The sequence below is a fragment of the Ostrea edulis genome, chromosome 2 (genome assembly GCF_947568905.1).
Source record: "Ostrea edulis chromosome 2, xbOstEdul1.1, whole genome shotgun sequence".
NCBI lineage: Eukaryota > Metazoa > Mollusca > Bivalvia > Ostreida > Ostreidae > Ostrea > Ostrea edulis.
The window spans coordinates 91420721-91441394 of NC_079165.1; the positions used below are offsets into that span (position 1 = coordinate 91420721).

At 35.6% G+C, this 20674-nt stretch overlaps 3 protein-coding genes across 3 annotated transcripts in view; 1 reads left to right on the top strand and 2 right to left on the bottom strand.

The window, feature by feature from the left end:
- Positions 1 to 1230: 1230 nt before the first annotated feature.
- Positions 1231 to 2967, bottom strand: LOC125680132 (uncharacterized). Its single transcript, XM_048919577.1, has one exon. It carries the CDS (start codon positions 2965 to 2967, stop codon positions 1231 to 1233), a length of 1737 nt encoding a protein of 578 aa, XP_048775534.1.
- Positions 2968 to 12998: 10031 nt separating this feature from the next.
- On the top strand, positions 12999 to 14591 carry LOC125680608 (ankyrin repeat and SOCS box protein 7-like). The gene has a single exon (XM_048920292.2). The coding sequence runs from the start codon at positions 13095 to 13097 to the stop codon at positions 14469 to 14471; it is 1377 nt and encodes a 458-aa protein (XP_048776249.2). The 5' UTR covers positions 12999 to 13094; the 3' UTR covers positions 14472 to 14591.
- A 1026-nt stretch (positions 14592 to 15617) lies between these two features.
- The window catches only part of LOC125680133 (ran GTPase-activating protein 1-like), a 25461-nt gene continuing 20404 nt past the window's right edge, over positions 15618 to 20674 (bottom strand). The window contains exons 16-17 of the mRNA XM_056155443.1: positions 17232 to 17356; positions 15618 to 16461 (exon numbers count right to left, since the gene is read on the bottom strand). Coding sequence (XP_056011418.1) covers positions 16392 to 16461; positions 17232 to 17356 — 195 coding nt within the window. The 3' untranslated portion in view covers positions 15618 to 16391. The remainder of the gene's footprint in view (positions 16462 to 17231; positions 17357 to 20674) is intronic.

Here is a 20674-nt window from a genome sequence, read left to right on the forward strand (position 1 = left end):
CACACAGAACTCCTTGTTTGTATATCTACCTCTTGTCACAGTTTTAAGCTAAGACCCTTTATTCAAACAATGCAAAGAAAGTATGTTACAGTCTGATGATGGCCGGTACTACCTGAAGCAAAGTTCTACAAATTGTGGCTAAAGAAAAACACCATACGTACATATAAGCATTTTCACGAGTGTATTATGAACCGTTTGCGGTACTCTTGTTTCATTGGGTAGAGGGGGGTATGTATATCAGATCTATACACGCTATCCACACTTCAGAAACCTGTGATTAATTAGGCACCCGACATATAAAACAAGAAACTGTTTCAGCTAATGCATCACCTACACTGTGTGGTTTTTTTTATTGTAAGAACATTTCTGCAAATTGACAAGCAGACGTTAACTGGTGATTATTTTGAACTGGAGTTTGAGTGAATGTAATAACTTGTGATAATTATAATAATAATTACATTTTGAAATATAGATTGTGTGGGTTTTTGTTGTTTTTTTTTTTTTTTTTTTTTTTTTACCTCATTGTGATAATTAAAACATTTTGTGTTGATCAGAAAATGTTACCAGTGAACATAACGATAAATAATAGAAACAAATTCCATTAGCTGATTATCTGACGTAAACTATAACACTTGAAGTAATGTAGCACATGCATTGTTAAAGGTTTTAGTGTAATTCACATCAAGTATCACCACTTTATACAAGAGGCCTACGGACCACATTGCTTATCCAAGCGGTTGTATTTCACCATGTGCCAACCCATCAAATCCCAGTGACGGCTTCAGCCTTGCCCCGACGAGAACAGACTTAAATTTAATCTATCTGATGACACCTTTCATGAAGCTCTACAATTTGCACTACTGTGGTTCGTTAAGAAGATTTTTAAAAAATTTCCTATATACACCTTAAAAGATTTCAGATTTTCTTGTGGTTCCTTGGTCCTGGTTTTAAAAATTCAATCTTAGTTGTATTTTTAAGGCAAAACTTTTCATTTATACAAAATGGAATCCCCTTTACCCAATGACGCTTTGTGGCAAGTTAAAATTGGTCCAGTGATTCCTGAAAAGTCTATACCAGACAAATGCCGGTTAAGACTTGGTCAGGAAAGCTCACTTCGGCTCAAGTGAGCTAAAAACCGAACCACAGCCGAAGGGTTCCGATTCATTATAGACACCTAGCGCTACACCCCTGCCATGCGATAAAACAGAGCACCAACCAAGGGATTGTGATTCACGCAAGGTACTTGATAACGTTGACCTTGCTCTTTGATTGCGTGATCCAAAGTTTGCCATCACGACCTATCCCGACACCCATTGGTTGTTGTATCATATTTGACGTAAGAACACGCAAAAATTTTCCCTCCTTGTCGATGATATGTAAGCAGTCGCCTCGAAAATCCGAGACCACGAAATTGTTTTGCTTATCACATTCTACGCAGCGTGGACTGAAATTACTTCGCTTGAATCCTGACTTCCCATCATAGCGAAACCGGACAGTTCCGACTCGACCCAAAACAACAAGTTCTTGGAGACCAGTATCCACCACCGCAATATCGGTATTACCGTTTTCCGCGATTCTCAGTGGCTGCTTGAATATCAGATTGCCATCTTTGCTCCATCTCATCCTCTGGATAATGCGCCCGGCGATGGAAATTCGAACTATGTGACTATCTCCCTTTTTCTGCAAACATACCAGAAGATCATTGTCTCTGGTACAACACACACCGTAAGGTTCATATGGATACAGATTCGAAAATTCTAGTGGTCGACCATTTTGTGATATTTTGATCACCTGATGAAATTTTCCAGTTGTTAGGGAAGTGACGTAGAGATCACCTGACTGAGACACAGTTGCATCCTCAATGCTAAAGTCAATTCTGAAATGCTTCACCTCAGAACCTCCGATACGTACCAGAGTAAGGCTTGATGCCGCGCTTTTCGTCCACGCATCATTGGCATTGATAGGTTGCACAAATGTCAAATCACTTCTACTATGCGTCTGAAATGACGACAAAACCGATTCGTCTATGATAGAATGACAGGAATCAACTTTACGGCGGTGAGTATTGAGATTCACTTTTGGAACAGTACCAGGCCCCTTAATCTCATCTACCTTGCCGAAGAGGTCACCAACGCCTCTTCGTGATATGTATCCTTGTGAGAACTTGTACCTCGTTAGCTGAGGGACAGTGTGTTCTTTATACATATCGACTACCTTGAATTGAGTATCTTTAATGTAGCTAAAGAGTTCAGTTATAGTCTTTGAACTGGAATTAAGTTCCTCCTCACAGTTTTGTGTCAGTTCCTGAATATCGGCGATGTGTTCCTCAACTTCCTTTCGTTTGTGACCAAGGTTTTCTATATCGGGCTTTCTTCTTTTTTCCACAATTTTCAAGAGTTCATCTCGAATGTCACTTATTTCCGCCACCATTCGATCCACCTGTGCATTTATATCTTTCGTTAGGCGCTCGCCGATTTGGTCAGCCTCTTCCTGCTTATTTGTGATGGCTGTTAACGTCCTCGTAAGCTCTGGAAGTAGAATTTGCTTCAAATCCCTGGTTTCTTGAAGAAGTTCGTTTTTGCGAAGATTAATGACGTCGTGAATTGGGATGAATTCGTGGTGTTTGTGTTGTTGCGTGAAAACACACTGATGGCAGACTAAAATATCACACTCCCGACAAATAGCCTGATATGAATTTGTAGGATGAAAATAACACGTGTTTCCCGTCTCCAGGGATACTGCTTTGATGTTTCTGTTTTCAAATAAATATACAACGTCATGAGAACGATGGTCGGACACGTGACTTACTTTGCAGGCGGGACAAAAAACTTGACTACAATCCTTACACAAAAACACAACCCTGTTCTCCGTGCCACAGGTATCGCAGGTTCGCCCCCCTGGGTTTATGATTTTGGGTTCTGTGGGGCTAGAACCCGCGGGACTAGAGCCCGCAATCTGGTTACCCATCTTGATTGGCACTACATAAGACAAAACACTAGCAACAACACGGTGTATAGAAAGACGTAATGGATCTATTCATTTAAAATCATTCACGGCCTGTTGTTGAAAGTTGAAAACAAAGAACATAAAAGTCACGTTCATTAATTTTCAAACAAATGTACAAATTTAAATCCCCATTAATTGACGTGATATGCCAAACACATTAAAGAAATTTCGCTACATACATGTACCAACGAAGTTTTTAATCATTGCTTATTCATATCAACAAAAGGCTTGCTAGTTCATGCGGCAGAGTAATGTGTTTATGATAAAATATGTACGTAACCCCCCCCCCCCTCCCCGCCCTTTACAAGTAGACTCGAGCAACTCCACTATGAAATAAATGTTAATGTAGAAGAAAAAAATGAAAGCCCGCTGTTCCATATTAATCAATTGATGCCGATCATATCTTAAATTCCTCATATCAAAAATTCCTTCAAAGGGGGAACAGAGTGAAAAATGATGAACGCATGCATTTTTATGCAGAGACAAGGCTGTTTATACTAGACTCCAATGGGACCCTAGGGCATCAATGCCACCTTCAATCGATGTGTACCCAAAAGTTACCTTGATGAACAATAAATTCTGGCAATTTTTCACACTGCAGGAAACCATTAATAATAAATGTGATCGTCTTTAATGCATTTTCCTGTACAGTATGTCACCTTTTATCAGTACATATATTGCTAATTTGCTATCGTGTTATTTCTGTTCCTAAAGATTCATTAACACATTTTAGGAAAATTTTCATCATGAATATTATGTAATTCGTAACACACTGCCTTCCTCTTAGACTATTAGAAAATTCAACATCATCTTCATAAAAATCTGCACAAACTTACTCGTCGCTATTAGAAAATTCAACATCATCTTCATAAAAATCTGCACAAACTTACTCGTCGCTATTAGGAAATTCAACATCATCTTCATAAAAGTCTGCACAGAAAAACTAACTATTTGAAAATAAGCCATAACTCCATATTGTACATGTAATTAATATGAAAATTTTGGCTGTACACGTACATGCCTTACGTTAGTAGACTATTACAAAACATTTGAATACATACAATCTATTCAACGTAAGTATAAACTTTAAAAAATGCTGTAATTACAAACAATTCTAATATCATAACTGCATCTTCAGTTTCGAGATGTTAAATAATTATAGGCACGTATATTGCCCTACTCTAATCCAAATTTACTATTGCATAGAGCTGTCTGTATTCACAGTAATTATTCGAGTCTTCTATTCTTACCTTTTTTTTCTTTTTTTTTTTTTTTTACAAATTTTATTTATGCATCTCAATTTCAATAATTAATAATAAATAATGCAATTTATTTTGAATATTCAAAATAATATCAAGACTACCAACGTTTTTGTTAATTTTTATCAATATGCTTTAGCCTATGTTTTTAAGATCATATTACTCTGATTTCCACCCGAATACTCAAAAGCAAGATCATGACAATCTTAACAAATTTTCCGCTTTCCTCCCAAATACTCAAAAGCAATATTATGATAATTTTAACAAAATTTCTCCTATGTTTACAACATATTGTTCATTGTCTCTTTAACTCAGATTAGTCTCATAATAAAATACACCCAATAGTTTTCCATAAAAAAGATTAAAATGTTCTTATAATATTCTCAAAGTTCTTGTCAATATTTTAATTTTCTCCAAGTTTTTTTTTTTTTTTAATTCTTTCAGTCAGAAAAATCGTCCTTTGCCTTAGGTCTTTCAAATTGCAAACTTTATTATGAAAATGATTTTTTGAAAAAAATATTCTGTCAAACACAGACCCCCGGACACATCAAAGGTGAGATCAGGTGCTATTTTACTCGTTAGAAATAATTGTGTAACCTGTGTTTTTATACTTCTCCATCTCTATACTTTGTATTAGATGATAGGTATATTGGTATAAATATCATACATATATTTGATAATTTAGAAATTTATCTTATAGGTGAGTAAGTTTTATCACGTCACAGCGAAATGCGATTATGTATTTGAGTACGAAAAGGGTAAATCAATTTTTAAAGCCTGCAAAGAGGACTCACTACTCGTAACTATAGGTAATTATGAAAAAGTTTGTTTGATATTCATGACTAAATATTTTCTAAAATGTATTGCATTTTCAACATATGATCAACTAAACAGTTTTTCTGCTCGATGTTCAGCTATTAAAGAAGATTTTCTATTACATATTCAATACATAATGTATATGACCAATCTAGCACTACGCTGGTACCTGAACCCTGGGGTTATAAATTTCACAATTTTGGTGAGGTCTATCATACTATCATAATCATGCAAATGATTTGCCTCTTAAATTTCGGTAAGGCTACAATAATCATACTAATATAGCTCGACTTGTAAAGAAGATTTTGGAAGACTACATTAAGGTCACATTCCTCAGGTCCCAGAGAGGCAGGGTCCACGAAATGAAATTGACAATTTCTGTTCCCCTCCATTCATATATGTTATATACCAAAACTGGTTCAGCCGTTCAGAGAAGAAGCAGAAAATGTTCAGAAGTTTACGGAGGACGCACGACGGAAACAGATAGCGATAGGTGACCTAAAAATATATATAGAAATCCATCGAAATACTAATGGAGAATCAGTTCTCCAGGTTGAGAAGATGTAGATACTTCGCATACGCATTATTCATTTGTAGGTATCAGGGGCGGATCCAGAAATTTTCGAAGGGGGGGGGGGGGCTCTACCATTTTTTGGGGTTTTCAAAGGGGGAGATCCGCCCTCAAAATGCGTTATTTTCATCTTTTCTAAGCAAAATTCTAACGAAAAGGGGAAGGGGTTTCAACTCTGGATCCGCTACTGGGTATGCTTCTGTTTCTCTATAACTCATATTGATTGATAGAGAGGGTAGTTATCATCTTTCACATAGGAAGTGGAAGGCATCGGTCTATATCAACGTATTAAGTTTGTAATACAGGAACAATAATAAATGATTCTTTTTTAAATACACGACGCTTTACGCGTGTACGTTAAACAGCTTCACGAAAAGTATGCTGTCGTAAAGTGTTGTCGTTCATCTCATGTTTTATCAAAAATAAATTTCATTTTCGAAAATATATGAGGGTAGGAATACTACCAGCCACTGAAATAGTCGAACTATTTCTTTCTAAGTGAAAGTAAAATCTAAATATCAAACTGTTTGATATTTAGATTTTACTTTCATTTTATAAATATCAAACTGTTTGATATTTAGATTTTACTTTCATTTTATAAATATCAAACTGATTGATATTTAGATTTTACTTTCATTTAGATATAAATAGTTCGACTATTTTAATGGCTAGTAATATTCCTACAGAACTGTTAGAATATTCAATAGTCGTTAGAACTATATCTATCAAGGTTCATATGCACACGGTTCATATTCATGAGGAAACGGCTGTCATTTCATTGGAAAAGATATCGAAAAATATATAAAAGCAGTGGAAATGTAAATATTTGAAGATGAATTTCATTTTCTATTTATCTGTCAAAATTAAAATCATCAAAGAACAATATCCGATAGGTCTACACTTAAACCTGCTGAATGTTTTCAACGAAATTTATTTTATATACTGTAATATTCTAAATAATCTACAACGCATCAAGTCAATAACAAATATCCAGAGTAATTACTGAAAAATCACATGTTGAAGTTCCATATTGTATCTAGAAAATCCCGTGGGGATCCGGGTTAGAATAGGTCCTCAGTACCCCCTGCTTGTCGTAAGAGGCGACTAAATGGGGCGGTCCTTCAGATGAGACCGCAAAAACCGAGGTCCTGTGTCACAGCAGGTGTGGCATGATAAAGATCCCTCCCTGCTCAATGGCCATAAGCGCCGAGCATAGGCCTAAATTTTGCAGCCTTTCACCGGCAATGGTGACGTCTCCATACGCAGTGGCGGATTTAAGGGGGGGGGGGGGGCACCCCTAAAATTTTCAAATTTAAGGTAAATCGTGGTATCTTGTTTAGATAAATGAACTAAACAATAAAAGAAGCAATAATTTCTTCCACTCCCGGAGAAACAAATGACAAAATATTTTGATTTCTTGAATTACTTTATTGGGAGAACTTAATTTTTTCCAAAAACCCTTGAAATTTGCGCCATTTTACTAATTTCACCTTATTAGAAATGATAGAAAATAGTACAAATGAACCAAACTTTGCAGTGCCTAGATATAGACTATCTTATACGTAATCCACCAACGTGTTCTTGTTCTTCATCTTCTTTCAACTAGTTGAAAATGAGGACCTCAAATCATTTATTCTAAAAGGTCCTAAATACAGAGAACCTTGGTCTTTTAATTGGCGACAGAACTTCATCTCTATTATGAATTATGTCGAAGATTATGCCAGACGATGGGTTAAATATGAAAAAGAAGAACTTGATACATTGTCAGAATGGGTTAAAAGCATAAGAGGAATATTAAAATCCCGCATATGAAAACAAAAGTACGTACCATCTATCCTTCTGTGTTTAGTAAACCAGAAGTAATAAAAGAATTAGATAGGTTACACGAGGAATATGTTTTGGTTCCAGTTGACAAAGCTAGTAACAACATTGTCTTTGTTTGTAAGGCTCATTATTACAACTGTATTTTCAACGAACTTAGCATTAATTCCACTTTTGGTAATCGTACTTATACTCCAACTGCCCTTTCAAAAGATGAAGTTCTTCAAAAATCATGCTTCAGTTTTATACACATTTAATATCCCAGTCAATGGATCGAATGAATATGAGTTACCGTACCAATAATGGATTCCTAAACTACATAAAAACCCCCACAAACAAAGATACATTGCTGGATCCAGTAAGTGCTCTACCAAACCCCTATATTTGCTCACCACGAAAATATCAACAGCTGTGAAGGAGAAACTTCAAACTTACTGTGCGATTACATATGCCAGAAGTGGTGTTAATCAAATGTAGATTCTAAAAAATTCTAAAGAACTTTTAGTAAACTTGAAATTACATTAAAACATATGACTTTTCAACACTATACACGACCTAGCTGACCTGTTTCTATATTCATATAAAGCAGAATTTAATCAAAAACTTCTACGTGTGAAGAAAAAATCTCTCGCTGTGGCCTTCAATTCGACATTTCGATATATCAATGGCGTTTTGTCTATTAACAATAATAACTTTCATCCATATGTCGATTTGATATATCCCTGTGAGCTCGAAATAAAGGAACCCACAGAGTCGTCCACTTCTGCTTCATACTTAGATATTTTATTGAAAGTAGACATTAACGGCAAACTGACAACTCAACTGTATGACAAACGGGATGATTTCAGCTTCTCCATCGTCAACTTTCCAGATTTAGGTAGCAATATTCCATTATCACCTGCATATGATATTTATATATCTCAACTGATTCGATATGCAAGAGCTTGTTCTGCGTATAGTCAGTTTTTAAATCGAGGTAAGCTACGGACAAACAAGTTGATGGTACAGGGGTTTCAACAGTCTCGATTAAAGTCAGCATTTCGCAAATTCTATGGTCGTTATAACGATCTAGTTCGTCAATACAACCTATCACTGGGTCAAATGCTGTCTGACGTGTTTCATACCAATTGTTAAGCCGTTCTTGGAACACTGATTTTGACTGCGGATAACTCCGTTTACCTGAGCAGGATATAGGGCTCACAGCGGGTGTGACCGGTCGACAGGGGATGCTTACTCCTCCTAGGCACCTGATCCCACCTCTGGTGTGTCCAGGGGTCCGTGTTTGCCCAACTATCTATTTTGTATTGCTTGTAGGAGTTATGAGATTGATCACTGTTCGTTATCTTCACCTTTCATAGGACACATATTTCAAGCCCTATAAAATCTGTATAATCCAGGAGCTTTCGGGGGCTTCGACCTCTGGGCCCCCACCAGGACTTCGCCTTGGACCCAGACCCCCTGCCTCATAAAGTGGCGCCCCCCGTAACCGCAATTCCTGGATCCGTCCCTGATATGAGTGAAAAATTCTCGAGTGGGACATTAAACAATATACAATCAATTAATCAATGTATCTAGAAATTAGGAAAGCCAATTAGGGACACTCAAAAAAACAAAAAATATTTCTAAATGCGTAATAATGCGAATGAAATAACGTACGTGAATGAAAGGCGTAATTTAAAGCAAATCAAAACCGTAAGGATGCATAAGAAACGCGCTATAATGCGAAAGAAAGGCGTGATAACCCGAAAAAAAGGCTTATCAACGCGAAACAAAGGCTTATCAACGCGAAAGAAAAGCGTAATAACGCGAATGAAAGGTGTAATAACGCGACAAAAAGGCGTATTATTATAAATGTTGATTCAGAGGACGTTATAACGCGAAAGGAAGGTGTAATATTTGCGAATGAAGGTGTATAAGCAGTGTACATTGAATAGTACGTTATTGTGCAGAATGTTCGATACAATTAAATGATAAAGCTATATTTTGAGTTGTGAAATTTTAGCGATATTAGCTCCTTCAGGTGGAATTATCATTAGCATTTCTACATGATTGAAAAGGTGTTACCCCTACAGCCCCATACTGAGGACGGGAAACAATAGTACCCCTACAGCCCCATACCGAGGACGGGAAACAATAGTACCCCTACAGCCCCATACCGAGGGTGGGAAACAATAGTACCCCTACAGCCCCATACTGAGGACGGGAAACAATAGTACCCCTACAGCCCCATACCGAGGGCGGGAAACAATAGTACCCCTACAGCCCCATACCGAGGGCGGGAAACAATAGTACCCCTACAGCCCCATACCGAGGGTGGGAAACAATAGTACCCCTACAGCCCCATACCGAGGGCGGGAAAAAATAGTACCTCTACGGCCCCATACCGAGGGCGGGAAACAATAGTACCCCTACAGCCCCATACCGAGGGTGGGAAACAATAGTACCCCTACAGCCCCATACTGAGGGCGGGAAACAATAGTACCCCTACAGCCCCATACCGAGGGCGGGAAACAATAGTCCTAGGGATCCCCTATCTTGTTTGCATACTCCTTTTGTGGACTCTTCAACGATGAAGTTGTTACTAACCTTCATTATGACCTACATGATGTAAAACTGGGTACTTCCAGTTAAGCTCATATTACCCTTATTTTAAACCCATGTGACCCCTTTTAATATGGAGCGACAAATTAACATAAACTCAAATAATTGAAGATATCTTCAATTATTTGAAGATATCATCAATTCAATTATTGCTCTCTTTAATTGAATTAATGTGCGCATTAAATCAATTATTGCTCTCATCAAATGAATTAATGCGCGCTTCAATTCAATTATTGCTCTCATTAATTGAGTTAATGCGCACATCAATTGAATTAATGAGAGCAATAATTGATTTAATGCGCGCATTAATTCAATTATTGCTCTCTTCAATTCAATTGATGCGCGCATTAATTCAATTAATGAGAGCAATAATAGATTTGATGCGCGCATTAATTCAATTATTGCTCTCAATAATTCATTTGATGAGAGCATCAATTTAGTAGAAATATTGCTCGCAATAATTAATTTAGAGCTCGGTATAAATAATTTGATGATCTCTTTAATTCAATTGAAGATATCTTTAAATCATTTACAATGCTTTTGTATAAGGAATTAATGCGCGCATCAATTCTTTTAAAGAGAGCAACAATTCAATTAAAGATATCATTAATTCAATTGTGGATATGTTGAATTGAAGATATCTTTAATTATATAGTTGCTCCCTCTAAAAGAATTATTGCTCTCTTCAAATGAATTAAAGATATCATTAATTCAATTGAAGAGAGCAATAATTGAATTAATGCACGCATGAAATCAATTATTGTTCTCATCAAATGCATTAATGCGCGCATCAATTCAATTATTGCTCTCATCAATTGATTAATGCGCGCATTATATCAATTATTGCTCTCTTCAATTGAATTGTAGCGCGCATAAATTCAATTGTTGAAATCATTAATTCATTTGAAGAGATCATTAATTCTTTCGCGTTATATAATGCCTTGGTTATGAATATTATTACGCCTTTTAGATCCGTGTTATCATGTCTTCGTTTTCTTTTGCGTTATTACGCCTTTGCTTCGTGTTATTATATCTACGCCTCTGATTCGCATTATTTCGATTTTGGAAATAGTTGGGTTGTTTTTTTAAATGATCGTAAGAAATGACTATCCAACATGTGTGGTAATTCAGAATATGAAATGATTTTCTGTCTGATTGTATTACGCATTCTCTACCTTACCTTAGGTGGTTTCTGCACGCAGGTCCATTTAGTCCTCTATATGCAGCTCTTCTTCTAGTCTTTTTTGTGCCATCGTTCTTCCGGTGTAGTTGTATTCAGCCGTGTAATCAAATAACATTTCTTGGTTCTCCCAGAATTTGTCAAGTCTATTTTCGACTTGATGCACTTTCTTTGATGCGATTACATTTTCGGGCGCAGAGTTCCAGATGTCCACAACTCTGTTTGTGAAGCTGAATTTACGGAGGTCGATCTAGTCTACTTCTTTGTTTCTTTATTTTCATTGAGTTTCCTCTAGTTATATCATTATAGCTTAGTTCAAACATTCCTGATGTTAAGCTCTTGTCATAAATTCCATTTAGTATCTTGAATGTTTCAATCATGTCCCCTCTCATACGACGAAATTTTGGCAACTTTAACCTTTTTAATCTCTCTTCATAATTTAAGTTTTTCATCTGGGGTAACATTTTTGTCGCTCTTTTCTGTACATTTTCAACTGCCTCGATGTCTTTTTTCTTGTACGGTGACCAGACGCTACTTAATTGCGTATTCCAGATGTGGACGTACCAAAGACTTGAATAGTAATGTGAATGTTCTATTGTCCATGAAGCAAAATGAACGTCTCATTAATCCTGCTATTTGGTTTGCCTTTTTTATTTGAATCTGTATGTGCTTTTCAAAATTTAAATTCGAGTCTTTTGTTGCTCCTATGTCTTTTTCACTGTCAGCATTATCTAACACTGTTCTATTTTCATCATAAGTTTTCATGGTGTAATTATGGTTCATAATGTTTTTGCCTCTATTCAATACTGGTAATACTTTGCATTTGTCCGGATGAAATTTGAGAAGCCATGTTTCACTCCAATCGAAAAGACTGTCTAAATCTTATTGTACTACATTAGTACCAACGCTGTTGATTTCCTTGAAAATTTTAGTGTCATCGGCAAACAGAAAAACCTCGGATAAAACATTCTCTGGTAAGTCATTTATGAAAATTACAAATAGCACTGGTCCTAAAACTGAGCCTTGCTGTATTCCACTCGTAACTGGGTGTCATTTAGATCTAGACGAATTAACCTGTACGCACTGTTTTCTTCCTGACAAGAAACATCGGACCCATTTACAAATTTGTTCAATAATTCCATACGCTTTCATCTTTTGAAGCAATCTTTCATGGGGAACTTTGTCGAAAGCTTTCATAAAGTCTATGTATACGGCATTTAGTATCCCTCCTTTATCAAGTATGTTTGTCCATCTGTCGAGTATTTTCAATAATTGTAGTGATGTAGATCGAACACCCATAAATCCAAACTGCTTGTCACTAAAGAGGTTAAAACTATCCATATGGTTGATAATCCTCTTTCGTATAAGTTTCTCTAGAGTCTTACATCACAGGGGCATCTTATCCGCTCTGTTCTCTATCACACATATATAAATATTGTATTTATATATGTGTGATAGAGAACAGAGCGGATAAGATGCCCCTGTGCTTACATAGGATACTGGTTAAGCTCACCGGTCTGTAATTGGATGCCAACTTCTTGTCACCTTTCTTAAATAATGCTGTGGTGAAAGATTTCTATATATTAAGTTTTATGTTTCTTTTGTTTACTAATTTTATTTGAAGTGCGCGTCTTAATTTTACGGAATTTTGCATTCATTCCAGATTCACTCTAATTTTAGTCAACGCTATAGAGATCTTTCGTGTGTTTAGAGCAATATATAATTAAATTAATTTAACAAGTAGATAAACAACATTGAATAATATGCAACACTTACAAAAAACTTTTAAAAGGACTAGTCAGTACTGAAATACCTCAAATAATGCGTTTTTCAACAAGTTATGGGTCCAGCGATGTCTTGTTTACATGAAAACCAAGATAGTTTACTGACGGCCAAGAGCAGAAATCCTTCGCTGACTAAATACTTCAGCCAACGGGACCACATTGAGGTCCCCACCCAATCCGAGTTATCAGCAGTGCGCGGAAACGAGAAATCCCAACAACGGGAGCTAGTGAAAGCAATAGAAAGTAATAATGTAGGGGCTGTAATAGATCTTATCAATAATTATTCTCTGGATAGCTGGGGTGATGTTTCAAATTACGTCACCAACAACTATAGGGTCCATAACCCCGTGGAAACGGCATGCAATTTGGGCCATACAGAAATAATAAACATATTTTTTGAAAACGGATGCAGTGCCAATTTACCGACAAGCTCAGGTCGTTTGATTCATACTGTGTTAAAAAACATACAGGCCCAGAAAATTAACTTGGAAGATGGCCGTACACTCATCAAATTTATGTGTGTTCAGAATAATTGTAATGTAAATATAAAAGATATACACCACAAAACACCTCTACTTTATGCATGTGAAATTGGAGACAAAAGCATCTTAGACATACTGATGTCGGTTTCGGACCCAGACATACTTAAATGCAAAGATCTTCCGAATGGATTCACACCCCTCCACATGTCTGTCATGAAATGTGATTTGGAGTGTGTCACATTCATTCTAGAACATTTACCAGAGAAAAGTTTCATCAATATCCAGGACAACAGGGGTAGAACACCTCTTCATTTATCTTTGATTTCTATGTGCAAAAACCTTCAATATATGAATGAAATAGCTTTTCAGTCATCGAAGTCCACTGATGATTTACAGAAAGAACAACTTAGAAAACTACAGCACATTCAGGAAAACTCCATTGCTGTTACAGAACTTCTTTTACTGCATGGTAGCGATCCTAATTGTCAATCACATGGAGGAAGAATCTCTATCCAGTCCATTGGAAAAGACATGCCACTATACCTCGCAATGTCATTGGTTGCAATGGACCAAACGGCAGATTTTTTATATGGGGATGGGACAAAAACTTCGAAAGCTCTTCAGCCCTTCTTGTTTTCGTCAGTGCCAAACAATAACCTGAAGCCCTCCTCCTATTCTTCTCTTGTGAGACTTCTGATTCTGTTCGGTGCTAATCCAAAAGAGAGCAAAGAACTTTGGCTAGCTGCCTTCCAGGAAGAGTCCTCTGTTGTTCCTCTGATAGATGAAGTGTTCGATTACATTGAAAACAAAGATTCTGGTCCCAAAAAACTCTTTCAGTTGTGTAAACAAGTCATCAGACACCAACTGACTAAGTCATATAATCTACATAAAGTTGATCAACTTTCATTACCGACCTCCATGCAAGCGTACATTAGATTTCAATATCTATAGTATACTTACTTTCTTGCTTAACTCTCAAATTTTGAATGAGATTGTTTGCAAATATGTTTTATTTAAGTAAGATAGAGTGTAAATTCTTGCCATATAAACACAAGTATTATCAGTCAAAAACTGTTTAATATGATTGATCACCACTGTGTTATACTATGATGTGACTACCGTATACATGGAAATATTTGCCCCCCCCCCCCCCCCCCCCCCCCCCCCCCCGGGTTTTTTCGTCCCTTTTGCCCTCATTGTTGAGTGAATTAAGAGTGGATGAAACTGTTTTCTCTCATATCTCTCTTATAACACAACTATGTCTGGGTGAATTTAAAACGGGGCTAAACTGTCTGCAAGTGTAGAACAGCAAAAATAACCCAGTATACTGTATATATGTTGGAAGTTATTCTCTTTTAAAAATAAACTAATATCATAGACATGTTTTGGATATCGTAAATTGATGCACATTGAATTATTGCTTTCTTCAATTGATATGTAGTGCACATCAATTCATTTGAAGAGAGCAACAATTCAATTATAGCACTCATCAATTCAGCAAGATACCAGTGATTAATGCTTTCTTAAATGCATACAATAATTCAGAATTGAAGAGACTCAATGATATTCTGACATCTTCAAATAATTAAAAATATCTTCAATTATTTGAATTTAGGCTCATTTTGCATTCCATACATAAAATATAAATATATGGAATAGATATCTTGGTTATTTGCATTATGGGGGACATAAAAGCAATATTGGCTGAAAATTTGATTTTGTTGTAAAAATGTGCTATTATGATAGTTTTGTATGTAACTTTAACCATAATCACTGATAAAATTAAAACTATGTTTAATAGGCAAAAGACTTTGGTTCTATTGAATATAACCCATTACCGATACATAGAAATCATTTTTTGTATGGGAAGACATTTCTTTAATTTTGTTTCATTTAGAGCCTCAGAATTTGTTTTTTGGTTTTTTTTTAAAGCACAAATACATGTATTAGTAACGAAAGTTTATATACCTTAATTTTCTCCTCATTGAAATAGAACATGTAAATCAAGATTTTACCACAAAAATTTTCGACACCAAAATGACATGCAGCTAGTATTGCTTAAACAATGAAGGCAAGAGCAATTTCTGGACAATAAACCCAACCTTACAATATTTTATTACGTAAAACATAATATGCAAAATAAAACCTAGTAATGAAATTTAACAAAGTAATGGTAAAAACTTGCATCATCCAGTAATTAGGAATAACACAGAAAACTGTTACAGTAACAGATGAAAAGTGGAGGATATGTACGATGGTATTTTGAAATTGAAAAGTTTAAATTTACCTTTAGTGAAAAAATGAAGCTTCAGTAGAAAGTAACCTGGAAAAAAACTAAAACCCTGCTAGACCCATGGGCTACAAACAGATAGTCTAACATGTTAATCCACTGAGCTATATGGCTAGGCAGTAAGATTTAAAAGGACACAGAATAGACAGCTGATACCTATGTTTTCATTTATGATTTGAAAGGAAGTGGCCATTAGGAAAATGTGTTATTCCTCTTTAAAGATGGACATAAATAACATAATAAAACAAATTTGTTTTCTCTATTTTGTAAGGTGATAATTTTAATTTTTTTTCCTACATACATATACAAATGAAGTGAAATTCAATCCATTACTATGGTAACATCAACACATATCAAAGTTTCACCATATTTGAGTTGGTTGATGTCTTCAAAGTTTAATTCACTTCTTAGCTGTACAATGTTCATATACATAAAAAGTTTCACCATATTCAAGTTGGTTGATGTCTTCAAGTTTAATTTGCTTTCCTAGCTGTTCAGCATTCACATACATAAAAAGTTTCACTACATTCGAGTCAGTCTTTATCCTAGCTCAATTCAATGTTCACATATGCATAACTTCCTCAGAATGCATAAAGAGTCTGTAAAAGTTTATGTCTGGCTTGTGAGGCTGAATCAAGAAGAGGATGAGGTCTGAAAGAAATCAAAAATCAACATAACTCTAGAAAAATATGATCCAAAGTCGACATAACTCTAGAGGAATACAATCAAAAGTTGACATAACTCTAGAGGAATATAATCAAAAGTCGACATAACTCTAGAGGAATACAATCAAAAGTCGATATAACTCTAGAGGAATACAATCAAAAGTCGACATAACTCTAAAGGAATACAATCAAAAGTCAACATAACTCTAAAGGAATACAATCAAAAGTCAACATAACTCTAGAGGAATACAATCAAAAGTCGATATAACTCTAGAGGAGTACAATCAAAAGTCAACATCGTTTTGGCAATATGTGCCTTGCTCTGATTCAATTTTTCATCTCTAGTGAAGCATATTCTTACATAATTTTGTCATTTCTGGCCTTGTGGGTCTTCAAATGACACCCCCCTTTATTTTCACTACTTTTTGGTGATCTCTTTGTGGGAGGCATGACCATCATTTAGACAAATTTTAATTCCTTTAATACTCTAGGATATTCTTGCCAAATATGGTAAAAAATGTCCCAGTAATTGAAGAAAAGTTGAAAAGTTAATGATGGCAGACAACAAATTTTGATTTAAAAAGCACACTTAAGCTTTAAGATCTGGCCTGGATTTCTCGAAATAAGCTCGAGTCGAAACTTAGACTTAGTCTGAGATTTTACTCAAATTTTGACTGCTCAAAATAGAAGAAAACTCAAAACTCGAGTTTGAGATTTATTTGAGAAATCCACGCCAGCTGAGCTAAACAGTCTTACTTGCTGCAGAAGGCTTGTAACATTTCTCTTGAGAACTTGGGGAAGTAAGGTTGTCGTACAATATGTTCCAATACCAAAAGTGGTCCAGTAATATTACTTGGGGGCTTGTAGCTCTTATCTTCACCCTGAAATGTAGAATTCACTGCATACATCATTTCTAAATTCAATGTAATGCATAAATTTGTTCATCTAAATTGGTTAAATTTTTTCAAAAGGGTAAATGCATCTTCACAAGTCAAGGGTTATTGATTCGTTACCTCGCACTAACCCTTGACATCAGTGACTATCAAAAAGTTGGGATTGTTCTGATTGGTTCCACAAAAGAGTGGGAACCAATGAGATTGCTGTTCTATTTCTAACAACGCGAAGCGAGAGATTCAAATAAAAACACGTGTATTGATACCTACAGTTATGGCTATTTCAATGTTTAAGCAAATATTGTCTTCAGCAAAAAGGTTTCCAAACTTGATCTACTATCAATAAACGTAATTAATGGTGTAAATATTACAATTAATTGCACGTGTTTATCAATACAGCAGTATGAAATCGCGTCATTTGTATCCATGTATACCAAAACAAGATGAAATCACTGCATCTTGTTAATTTAAATTTAAACAATATTTTATTATGTATGAAACATAATAAAATATTGTTTAAATTTAAATTAACAAAATGCAGTGATTTCATTGGATGTTTTATTTATAGTGGATTGCTTAATGGTCTAATGACCCAACTTTTATATACATTTGTACTAGTAGCGACTGATGTCAAGGGTTAGTGCGAGGTAACAAATCAATAACCATTGACTTGTGAAGATGGGGTAAATGTTATAACTCAAGTTCTGATAATGGTATACTTTAGAAATCAATTTGTTTAAAAACAGGTTTCCATCTTTATTTTTGACCATAATATATCTTATTGAATTTAAGTAAAACAGAGGTCCTTTAGATCAAAATAAAATATTTTGTAATTGTTTAGCAATTTTCACTTGAACACCTTGAAACACAGAACTCATATCCATACATGCATTATAGACATTGCAGAATGTCAACAAAGCAGGCAAAGAATCATATCCATACACACATTATAGACACTGCAGAGTTCTGAATGTCAACAAAGCAGACAAATTTGAAGCAAGAAATGTGTTGATTACCAAGATTTTTATGCCCCCCTCCCCTCCCCCTCAAAGAAGAGAGGCATATTGCTTTGCACTTGTCTGTCGGTCGGTAGACCACATGTTGTCCGCTCAATATCTTGAGAACCATTCACTTGATCGTAATGATATTTCATATGTGGGTTGGTTAAGAGTAGAAGAGGACCCCTACTGTTTTTCAGGTCCAAAGGTCAAGGGTCAATCTACTCTGGAGATAGGAATATACTGTCCGCTCAATATCTTGAGAACCCTTTGCTTGACAAACATCAAACTTGGTACACTGGTACATTCTAAGAAGTAGATGACCCCTTTCGATTTTGAGGTTACATGGTCCAAGGTCAAGGCCCAAACTGCACCTAGGAATATACTGACCACTCAATGTCTAGAGAAACCTTTGTTTGACAGACATCAAACTTAGTACACTGGTACATCTTCAGGAGATGACCCTTATTGATTTTGAGGTCACATTGTCAAAGGTCAAACTGGACATAGGAATATACTGTCCGTTCAATATCTTGAAAACCCTTTGCTTGACAGACATCAAACATGGTACACTTGTACATCTTCAGGAGAAGATGACCCCTATTGATTTTGAAGTCACATGGTCAAAGGTAAAACTGGACATAGGAATATACTGTCCGCTTAATATCTTGAGAACCCTTTGCTTGACAGACATCAAACTTGGTACACTGGTACATCCTAAGAAGTAGATGACCCCTTTTGATTTTGAGGTTACATGGTCAAAGGTCAAGGGTCAAACTGCACCTAGGAATATACTGACCACTCAATTTCTAGAGAAACCTTTGTTTGACAGACATCAACTTAGTACACTGGTACATCTTCAGGAGAAGTTGACCCTTATTGATTTTGAGGTCACATGGTCAAAGGTCAAACTGGACATAGGAATGTACTGTCCGCTCAATATCTTGAGAACTCTTTGCTTGACAGACATCAAACTTAGTACACTGGTACATCTTCAAGACAAGATGACCCCTATTGATTTTGAGGTACATGGTCAAAGGTTCTCCTATATTCTAAGAATTATTTGCTTGATTGACACCAAACTTGGTACACTGGTACAGCATAAGGAGTAGACGACCCCTATTGATTTTTATGTCACATGGTCAATCCACTCTGGACATAGGAAGATATTGTCTGCTAATTATTTTGCATTGATGATACTACTATCAATTAAATGATGTGTGTGTATAACCCTTTTCAATTTTGCACCATAGGAGGGGGGGGGGGGGGGCATATGTGTTTTACAAACATCTCTTGTTAATAAATCAATTTATCGGGTGAAAAATCATATGTTCACTCAAAGATATTTGACAAAATATGTCTTTATTTTCTGGGCAGGTTCATAATCCACCAATTAAACTGAAATAGATCTGCCTTTGTCTTGGGGCAAGATTAAAAGATTGATGTCTGATAAAAATCTAAATTCAGGTAGTTAGGGAAGGGGATAAAAACTCCCATAAGTTTCTGTCATCCAACATCAACTACACAATTTGCTTTGAAAAGAAAAACTTTAATGTACATTTAAAGTGACATTTAAAGACTACATACATCATTTTATTACAGTAGAAAAAGGATATGGAGCATTATTTATAGTGTTCTTAGTACTATAAGTCTCATTTTATTCGTGAGAACTTTATTTACCTAATATGCTTAATTTTGCGAGACTAGTCATTCATAAAAATTTTAGTTCTCGTGAATAAAGTCTTAAATATACATGACTTATGCAATAAATAATGATTTGCGAAAGTCATGTCTTGTGTCAGAATACATCATTGAATCCACACAAAAATAAGGATTTGCAAAATGAAAATGATCTATAGTGCTTGTGTTTGATAATCGATTTGGGTCAATATTCATCATATTTGTTGTAAGAAAGGGGACAGGTCCTTCGTGAAAACTATGTAATTCTGTTTGAACTTTTGATCTTGCCTCTTTACATTATCATATAGGACATTTAAACTGTGAAATGTGCAACCATGCTTTTTTGTGATTGGGTTGTCCTTAATTACAGTACATAAATTCCAAACTTCATCTTAATACAGTGTGTGTATTCAAATCTATATATTTTTTTTTCAAACTTGACTGAAGTCACTGACCAATTAAAATCAAAGTTAGTCTTGAATGTAGTGGAATTGTCAGTCCTGATTGTAGAGATCTGTGTATACCTTTAACACGCCCATATACACTAGTATAGTGTTAGAAAGTGTGCGTACCTTTAACATGCCCATATACACTAGTATAGTGTTAGAAAGTGTGCGTACCTTTAACA

Excerpts from the sequence above, each read along its gene's own strand:
- LOC125680132 (XM_048919577.1), bottom strand. The coding sequence starts at position 2,967 with ATGGGTAACCAGATTGCGGGCTCTAGTCCCGCGGGTTCTAGCCCCACA.
- LOC125680608 (XM_048920292.2), top strand. The coding sequence starts at position 13,095 with ATGGGTCCAGCGATGTCTTGTTTACATGAAAACCAAGATAGTTTACTG.